The following is a 10,000-nucleotide window of genomic DNA, read 5'->3' as shown; positions in this document are numbered from 1 at the left end:
TCCTCCTCCTCCTCCTCCTCCTCCTCCTCCTCCTCCTCCTCCTCCTCCTCCTCAGAATGAATAAGGAAGTGGCAGATTTATTACTCACTGGCAAAGTGGATTCCTGAATGACACTTGAGGGGGAGACATATTAGTAAAGAGGAGGAGGAGGAGGAGGAGGAAGGAAGTGTAAAGAGATGAGGGTAAGAAAAAGGAGAAGAAAGAAGGAAGAATATGAAAAAGGGAAATATTAAGGCAGGCAGAATGGGGTAGGAGGAGGAGGAGGAGGAGGAGGAGGAGGAGGAGGAGGAGGAGGAGGAGGAGGAGGAGGAGGAGGAGGAGGAGAAACAGAGGGAGAATTTAAAAAAGGAGAAAAAATAAGACGCACAAGGAAAAGAACAAGATATTGATGATGATGCTGAAGAAGAAGAACAAGAACAAGAACAAGAACCAGAAAAAGAAGGAGAGAGGGAGAGGTAGGGACTGGGAGAAATGAGAGCTTTGACGTCTATATTTAGCTAATAGACTTTACTAGGCGACCTGCAAGTAAGAGGAAGAAGAAGGTCGATCTGGTGTCATAAAAACTGACGGCTCGTGTTATATAAGGATTTTGGTTACGAAAGTGGCTGGATTTTTTGTGATCTTATTTTTCATTAAGGAAGATTGCAAGTTTCGTGTGATGCTCGTCAGAAAGAGAAAGAAAGTGTGCGTTGTTTTTCAGAGAGAGAGAGAGAGAGAGAGAGAGAGAGAGAGAGAGAGAGAGAGAGAGAGAGAGAGATGGGGGGCAGAGCTTGGAGAGAGGAAGAAAAAGCTTGAAAAATAAAGGGAATGAGAAAGGGCGTTTCTTGAGAGAGAGAGAGAGAGAGAGAGAGAGAGAGAGAGAGAGAGAGAGAGAGAATGGATTAAAAAAAATAAAAACTTGAAAATTGGGAAGAGGGAGGGAATTGTGCGTTTCTGAGGAACAAAAAAAAAGTGAGGAAAAAATAGGAACAAAACGTGAACATTAGAGAGGAAGATTTGTGTTGTCTTTAGCTGATGGTTTGTTTTGTTTCCCTTTGTTTTTCTTCACCAATAACAAGCTTTCCCAGAGACTTGAAAGGAAAATAAAGTAGACCTCCGTAAGAGAGAGAGAGAGAGAGAGAGAGAGAGAGAGAGAGAGAGAGAGAGAGAGAGAGAGAGAGAGTGGGGTAGAGATATCCGAGTAATGTGTTTCGTTTATGATATTTAATTTATTCATTTATTTACTTATTTACTCACTTATTTTTACTGATTACAAATTTTTATCTGAGATTTTGAAGGAATGGAATAAAATAAATCATTCCAGGGCTGAAGAAAAAAATGACGATAATGAGAAGGAAAAAAGAAGCTGAGTAATGTGTTTCGTATGTTTTCATGTAGTATTTGTTTATTTATTTTTTTTTCATTTATTTGTCTCTTTGTACGAAGAAAAGGAGAGAGAGAGAGAGAGAGAGAGAGAGAGAGAGAGAGAGAGAGAGAGAGAGAGAGAGAATTTTAAGAACAGAATAAATATCAAAGCTTATATAAAGTAATAACTATTTATATTTATTTTGATGAGGCTTGTCTTTTTTTTCTCATTTGATCCTAAAAAAAAAAAAAAAAAAATACGGTCATAGGCACTCTTTTCTGATTCCTGGCGTAGAATCCAGTGAGTGCTGGTTGGTACACCTTTCCCTTAATACCACTCTGAGACACCATTACTAATACTACAGCCAATTCCAATCTTTAGACAAAACTGTAAAATATCGCTAACTTTCTTGTCGATGCTTATAAAGACTTCACGCATTGCTTCTGGTGCTGCTAATTCTTGCTTGTCGCGGTGAAATTTAAACTATCACTACAGTCCTGAAAACACTCCTGATACGAGTAATCCCCCAATAACTTCCACCAAAGACTGTCAAGAGAAGGGAGGATCGTCATGTGTAAGGCTGCCAACTCCCTTACGTTATGACCTTCACATAAGACGAGACACCGAAATGTTTAGGAATTCGGTCTTTTGATTCCTCTCAGTCTCCTCTTACGAAAACCGATAATTGGTGGATTCTCTTTAGATCTGACTTGATATTGAAGAACTTAATACACTTACGAAGAATTTAAGATACTGTGGGAACGAATCCGTGTACAGAAGAGTGATAGATTCCAAGATCAAGATACTGAAAAACTTAAGATATGAAGGGTGTTCGTGTACTGCCAATTGGTCGGTTGTAGAGAGATTAGAGAGGAAGTTAGGACACTGAAGAAGAGATTGTGGTGTGATACGACTTGTGTTTGAGTATACGATGCATTACATTTTCTTCCAAGACCTAGAGGATGGGAAATACCCGTCTGGCTACAATAGAAAGAAAAAAAACGAGGAAAAAGGTAGAGTGAGGTTCTTTAGAAATTAATTCAGAGTGGCGTGATAAAGAAGATAAAGGGAGAAAAATGCAATGAAAATCCAGGGAAATTATGTCAGCGAGGCGTGATAACAGAAAGAAGAGAGAAAAAGAAAAGGAAAAAAAAGCAATGAAGATGTTACGAAATTAATTCAGTGAGGCGTGGAAAGTTCGTTTTTTCCTTCGCTATGGAACGTAATTAGTGATGGGAAAGAAGGAAAGAGAGAGAGAGAGAGAGAGAGAGAGAGAGAGAGAGAGAGAGAGAGAGAGAGAGAGAGCGAGCGGAGGTGGGGTGAGTTGGAAAGGAGAAGGAAGACAAATCTCTCACTTTCCTGAATGTAGATTATTAGATTAGGTCGAGGGCTTAAGCTAATTACAGGGATAAAGGCGCTCCTCTTGAATCTCTGAGGAGACGCTGCAACACTCTGGGCCAGCAGTGAAGTGATAACCCACAACCTAGCGTGTTGGTGAGGTATTGTTGCCACTGGTGTTGTTACTATTGTTGCTGCTACTGTTGCTACTACTACTACTTCTGTTGGCAGTGACGAGGCATTGCTACTACTATAACAGCTACTGCTACTACTTTATGTGCAGTGATTAGGCAAGACTGCTATTGTTACTGCTGTTATTACTATTACTGCTACTACTTAAGCCGTGTTGAAGTGACAAAACTGCAACTGTTACAGCTGTTATTACTGTTTATGCTATTACTACTACGTCTGTTACCACAACATTAACAACTACTGCTGCTACTGCTGGTGCCACCTACTACTACTACTACTACTACTACTACTACTACTACTACTACTACTACTACTACTACTACTACTACTACTACTACTACTACCAGAACCCTATGAAGAAAGCAAGAAAGGGCATAGCCGATTGAAAAGATGATAGATGATAGAATATTGAAAAAAGTAAAGATACCAAACAAAACTTTTACGAGCAAAGATAACGTGGCAAGCATTTAATCAAGAAGAGGGACATGAGAAATTATCAGAGTTTCATATCTTATCTCCATTCCTTTTATGAGCTGTGTTTGAAGTTAAGGTTTTTCCTGACGTTTTGATGATGCAAGTGATAATTTAACGCAGATTCTGCATATCAAGGAAAACACTTGTAGAAACCTGAATGATTAATTTGTTTCCTTGGAAAACTCGTGATGAAGTAACAAAGCATTTTAGAATACGGGCTATTAAGATTTTTAAGCAGAAAAAAACGCCAAGAAAATAAGAACAAATGCACTATAAGTAACTTTGAATTTGGGAACGTTACATAAAAGATCAGGATAATAAAGAAAGCAAGATTTGCAACAATGCACAGTGGTATCAGAGCTGTGACGGAGACAAGACCGGACACTGCAAGCAATCCTCCACTATTTTAAGAAGCATCATTAAGAAAGCAAACTCTCGTGCACAGCTATATACCAGGAAGAGTCGTGGTACAGACAAGACTACTATGTACTTTTGGAGTCGTTACAGAGAGGAAAATAAGAGACATAGAAATCAAGTACAACCAATGCACACTATTTCACAGTGGTATGAATCAGACAGGCGTGATGAAGACAAGACTCAACCTAAAGCACAACAAAATACCACACACTCACCACATTCCCCGAGCAGCGTGGCACAGAAGTCCCTGAGGTGATGGTCCTCGTCCAGGTGGCCCTCCAGGTAGTCCTCCTCCACCTCCACTGAACCAGCGTGCAGCTTGATCTTGGGCGTCACCATCGTCACTTCCGGTAGGATAACGGGCGCTTGGTCTTGAGTGTCCTTTGGCGCCACGTCTATGTGCGGCACGGTGTCCTCTGCAGTTCCCACAGAGGCCAGGATGGGGTGTCTGCAGGAGGAGGCTTCAGGGATTCCAGGGGCTTCATCCGTCGCGCTGTTTTCCTCAGGCACCGTTTCTTTCCACTCCGCTTCCGTTGTGGTCTGCGTGCACTCCATGTCCGGCGCTCCGCAGGGAGCAACAGGACTCACTTCACTCACCTCACCCTCCGCCTTGTCACTCCTGCCGGAGATGTCACTTGGCCTCCCTGTGACGGTGGCAAGTAAGTGTCCATTTTATCACTGGGAGTTGGCGTCTCTACACACTGCAAGATGTCCCCGTCCTCGTCGAAGCTGTAGATTGGCGCACAGGGCAGCTCCAACACCGGCAGCTCCTCCTTCCATCAGACAGGTCCTTCCCTCCGTCAGACAGCAAGCTGGGCGTGGGGACGTCCCTCTGGGCCTCCACCTCGGGGTTTTGCAAGTCAGCGACGTCGACCGTAGCCTCATCAGACTCTGTGCAGGTAGTCTGATCGTTGGTATTGGAGGGCTGACGCGGCGGGAGGTTTGAGAGGCTGTCGAGGCCGAGGTGAGGGAGTTGGTGCGCCTGGTCCGCCATGAGGGCCGCCAAGGTGAGGAGGCCAGCGTGACACACCGTCTGAAGGAGTGGGCGGAGGGGGTCGTGGTGGGGCGGAGAGCTCATCACACCATCCCGGGGTACCGTAATCTCGTAGGACACTGAACCTCACGCTAGGGTCCTGCACGCTTTTCAGGAGTCCTTCAGTGTCTATTATCGTAAAAATATGTCCAGGATCTTACAGCAGTGTCCGAAGTCGTGCTTCAGTTTCGTAGGACATTCAGAGCTACGCTACGGACTCTTTACACTTGCCAGGTATCCTAGAAGGACTGGAACCTTCAAATGTGTGTTCAAGGTCCTGTAACTGTATTCGAATTGGTGTTTCAATTTCGCAGTGCGCTTTGAAGATTGAGGTGAGGTCCTGCAGATTTATCACGCGACCTAAAGGGTTGAGGTGTCCAGTTTTAATGTCCAAAGTGACAGGATACTTGAAGTCTCACAACATAGGATTTTCTGCATATACACACACACACAGTAATCCTAAAATATTTGGAATCGTATAGTATGTCTCTAAAATCTAGAGAAAATGTTCCGATTAGCAGGATATTGAAAACCTTTCACCAAAAGACTCTACACAAATATCACGAGTCCTTAGACAAAAGTATGACCTCCAGAATCCTATACAAATGTCCCACACTGTTACATAAGTCGCCACAGTCTTACAGAACACTAAGAATTTCACACCAGAGGGCTTTCTACGTATCGTCTCCAGATCTTAACTTCCTGAATGTTAGAAGCAAATATTCTAAGTTTATTTACTTACGCCACTCAAAAAGACGCACGGATACTTCACATCAAGACTCCTTAAGTTATTAGGATAATAAATTTGGATCTTTATAGGTTTCCGAATGCAGTGTTCATTGTCCAGTTATTAAGAACATCCAGATTCTGACGTAAGGGAATCCTGCTCACGTGTCAAATAGTCCTTTAGTTTCCAAAGTCGTGTTATGGTTTCTGAAGTGTCTGGATGTTACACAGTGTCTAGATTCGTGCTAGTAAGGTGGCATCATTGTGTCCATTTTTACTGTCATACCTGAAGGCGTCTGGAGGTTTTAAGTGTTTGTGTTATTGCCAACATTTTAGAAATTGTCATGGAATTGTATTTGAATGATGAATTTAGTGTGTGTGTGTGTGTGTGTGTGTGTGTGTGTGTGTGTGTGTGTGTGTGTGTGTGTGTGTGTGTGTGTGTGTGTGGTATATACATTCACGAGACCTTACCATACATAGGAAGTGCAGAAATGGTTGAAAAGATTATTCGTACAAGTGCACCATAAAATACAGAATACAAATGTGTGTGTGTGTGTGTGTGTGTGTGTGTGTGTGTGTGTGTGTGTGTGTGTGTGTGTGTGTGTGTGTGTGTGGGTGGGTGGGTGATACTTTTCTTTATCAACTCCCAACCTCTTATTAACTCCAAGCTCCGTCCTCTTAACTCCTCTCAAAACTCCCTTCTCATAATTCTAGCCTTCCTCTTAATTCTGACCTTCCTCTTAAATCAAAGTTCCCTTCTCCTTACTCTACATTTCCTTAACTCCAGGGTCCGCTCTCTTAACTCAAGCTCTTTCCTCTTTCCCTGTGCCTCTTGCCTACCACCTTCAGTCTCTGTCCATTTTATCTATACACTCGACCGCTAATCTCATAAGTGTGACCCTGACAAAGCACCATACATCATTCACACCGTTAGCCACGTCTGCCCGAGGTGGAAAAGTGTAGTCTTGTAAACCAATATACTACATCTCAGGAGGTTTAGGTGTAGCACAACTGGTAACACACATTCACAGCAAGACCAGGAAGAAGTGCACGGTGTCTCAGAATCCAAGGGGTGATATAAATTGGCTGTAGTGTGAGAAACGAGATATATTAAGTTTTGTTGCCCGCCTTTACTATACAGTGTGTCTTGAAAGCAACACCGTGGTTACTTTTGTGAAGTGTTGTGGTGGCGCGCTGGCTGTTGGTTTGTGAGGTTATGTTGTGTTATTGTAAAGTTATATTGTAAAGTTACGTTTCATATTTATTTATTTGATTTTGCCTTCGTTGTTTTACTTTAAATTTTCTGGTTTGCTTCCTTTCTTGTTTATATTTCCATCACTTTCACTCGCCTTTTTCGTGTTTCTCTCTCTCTCTCTCTCTCTCTCTCTCTCTCTCTCTCTCTCTCTCTCTCTCTCTCTCTCTCTCTCTCTCTCTCTCTCTCTCTCTCTCTCTCTCTCTCTCTCTCTCAATTCTTGAGAAGTTTTGTGCTTTGCCAATAACATTACCTGTTAACCACATTTCTATTCCTTTCCTTTACTATTTTGTTTGTCTCTTCTTCCTTCCTTCCTTCCTTCCTTCCTTCCTTCCTTCCTTCCTTCCTTCCTTCCTTCCTTCCTTCCTTCCTTCCTTCCTTCCTTGCCTGCCTGCCTGCCTGCCTGCCTGCCTGCCTGCCTGCCTGCGTTCGTTCGTTCGTTCGTTCGTTCGTTCGTTCGTTTGTTTGTTTGTTTGTTTTTTTCTTTGTTTGTTTGTTTGTTTGTTTGTTTGTTTGTTTCTTTCTTTTTCTTTCCTTCATTCCTTCCTTCCTTCCTTCCTTCCTTCGCCTGACGTATGTGGGTCACGCGCAGACAAACGTAGACAAATGGCCAATGAAGGAGGGATGAAGAAGAAGATAAATGACCGAGAACCGAATGAAGAAGAACGAAAGGAGAGTGATAAATTAAGACGAACTATCACGAGGAATCAAACAACTTATTGTATTTTTTTTTTTTTTAATTCTCGTAACTTTCCAAGTGAGGAGTGATGGGCAGATAGGAGAAGGGAGAGGGAAAGGTTAGAGGAGGTGAGAGGGAGGGAGGGGAGACAGGAAGGTTAGGAATGAGGAAGTGAAAATGAGAGGGGAGAGGAGTTAGGTAGATGAAGATGGGTGAACGAATGGAGAGAAAGGGATAGGTAAGATGAGATGAATAGAAGGTAGAGAGGAGTGAATGGAGCAAAAGAAGGACAGACAGACAGACAGACAGACAGAGAGAGAGATGAAGTAAATGAGAAAAATTGAAATAATAATTATAATAACAACATAATAATAATAATAATAATAATAATAATAATAATGATAAGAGGATCATATAGCAAAGGTGAATGGAGACTAAATGGGATAGTGAAAATGAGGCAAAAAAGAGGCTTAAAGTGCATTAAAAGAAGAGGAGGAGGAGGAGGAGGAGGAGGAGGAGGAGGAGGAGGAGGAGGAGGAGGAGGAGGAGGAGGAGGAGGAGAAGGTCAAAGGTACGTAGAAGTAGACGGTAGTGGGACAGGTAAGGTAAGGAGAGGAAAAGGTCGGGAAGAGAGTTGGAAGAGAGAGAGAGAGAGAGAGAGAGAGAGAGAGAGAGAGAGAGAGAGAGAGAGAGAGATGGAGGAAAGATAGCGGAGAGAGACATGAGAGAGGAAGGTTAATGGAGGAAACTGGAGAAGATAGTGAGATAAGAAAGAAAGAAAAGGAAAAAATAGAAATGAGGTCAAAAGAACAGAAGAAAAGAAAGGGATGTAAATGAGAGAGAGAGAGAGAGAGAGAGAGAGAGAGAGAGAGAGAGAGAGAGAGAGAGAGAGAGAGAGAGAGAGAGACAAAGGTGAAATGTAGACACAAAAGCAAGATGAAATTAAAGAAGGGGAAGGGAAAAGAGAGAAAAAATGTATATAAGGAAAGGAGGAGGAGGAGAAGGAAGAGGGGGAGTTGGAGGAGGAGAAGGAGAAGGAGAAGGAGGAGGAGATGCTATTATAGGTAAGGTAAGAGAAAAATGAGGATAGAGCAGAAAAGTGGCAGAAAAAGGAAGATTAAAGGAAGAAGGAAGGAAGGAAGGAAGGAAGGAAGGAAGGAAGAAAACGAATAGAAGCCTAGAGGTGAAATTAATGAGAGGTAATGAGATAGGTGAGGGAGAAAAATAAAGGGAAAATGGAGGAAGAAGGAAGATGAAAGGAAGATGAGAGAGAGAGAGAGAGAGAGAGAGAGAGAGAGAGAGAGAGAGAGAGAGAGAGAGGTTAAAACGCTTAAATGAAAAAGGTAAAGATGAAATAGAGGAGTGAGGGTTTAAATGAGAATAATGAAGAAAATGAAAGACTAGGAAGAGAAAGGAAGGAAGGAAGAAAACATAAAATAAGAAGATAATGAGATGCAATTAGATGATAAAGAAAATAAGGGTAAAGAAATAAGATGTAAATGAGGATAGAGATGATAATGGAGGGAAAGAATACGAAAGGAAAGGAAGAATAGAGGAAGAGAGCCAGACAATAAGGAACGAAAAGAGAGAAGGAAGGAAGAAAAGAATGAATAGAAGAAGAAAAACAGGGAAGACGAAATTAAAGAAGAAAATTTAAGGAAAGGATGAAGCAAAACGAAGGAAAGAAGGAAAGGAAGGAAGGAAAGAATAGACAAAGAGAAACAAAAAAGAAAGAAAGGAGAAAGGAAGGATGACAGAAAGAGGAACAGGAAAGAGGGAAGCGAAAAGAAAAAGAGAGACAGGGAAGAAAGAAGGAAACTAAAAAAGGAAAGGAGAAAGAAAGAAACAGAAGGAAGGAAAAGAAAAGTAGAAACAAAAAGATAGAAATAAGGAAGAAATGAAGGAAAAAGGAAGAGAAAGAAAAAAGCAAGAATGGAAGGAAGAAAGGAAGAAAAATAAGAAGATAGCAAGGAAGAGAAGCAGGAAAGAAAGAAGGAAGGAAGGTGGAGAGGAAGGAAGGAAGCAAGGAACAGGAAAGAAAGAAGAAGAAAGGAAGGAAACAAGGAAGAGAGAAAAGAAAGGAGGAAGGAGGGAAACAAGGAAGAGGAAAGAACGAAGGAAGGAAGCAGGGAAAAGACCAGGAACGAAAAAAAGAGAAGCAAGGAAGAGAAACATGAAAGAAGGAAAGAAGGAAGCAAGGAAGAGGAACAGGAAAAAAAAGAGAGAAACAAGGAAGAGAAACAGTAAAATAGAAGGAAGGAAGGAAACAAGGAAGAGAAACAGGAAAACAGAAGGAAGGAAGGTAGAGAGGAAGATAAACAGGAAGGGAAAAAGGGAAGGAAGCAAGGGAATAAACAGGAAAATAGAAGAAAGGAAGAAAACAAGAAAGAAACAGCAAAAACAGAAGGAAAGAAGGAAAAAAAAAGAAAAAGGAAGAGGAAAGAAAGAAGCAAACAAGGAAGAAGGAAGGAAGGAAGGAGAGAAAAAAAGTAAATCAACAAGTTAATGAGATGCAGAGAGAGAGAGAGAGAGAGAGAGAGAGAG

At 41.8% G+C, this 10,000-nt stretch overlaps 1 protein-coding gene across 1 annotated transcript in view; it reads right to left on the bottom strand.

Annotated features, from left to right (window-relative positions):
* Positions 1-10,000, bottom strand: part of LOC123507726 — a 52,732-nt gene that overhangs the window by 35,631 nt on the left and 7,101 nt on the right. The window contains exons 2-3 of the mRNA XM_045260885.1: positions 4,465-5,295; positions 3,982-4,433 (exon numbers count right to left, since the gene is read on the bottom strand). Coding sequence (XP_045116820.1) covers positions 3,982-4,433; positions 4,465-4,844 — 832 coding nt within the window. The 5' untranslated portion in view covers positions 4,845-5,295. The remainder of the gene's footprint in view (positions 1-3,981; positions 4,434-4,464; positions 5,296-10,000) is intronic.

The sequence above is a fragment of the Portunus trituberculatus genome, chromosome 23, assembly GCF_017591435.1.
Source record: "Portunus trituberculatus isolate SZX2019 chromosome 23, ASM1759143v1, whole genome shotgun sequence".
NCBI classification, from domain to species: Eukaryota; Metazoa; Arthropoda; class Malacostraca; order Decapoda; family Portunidae; genus Portunus; species Portunus trituberculatus.
The sequence above is the reverse complement of the archived record's forward strand: the minus strand, read 5'-3'. Positions and strand labels throughout refer to the sequence as shown.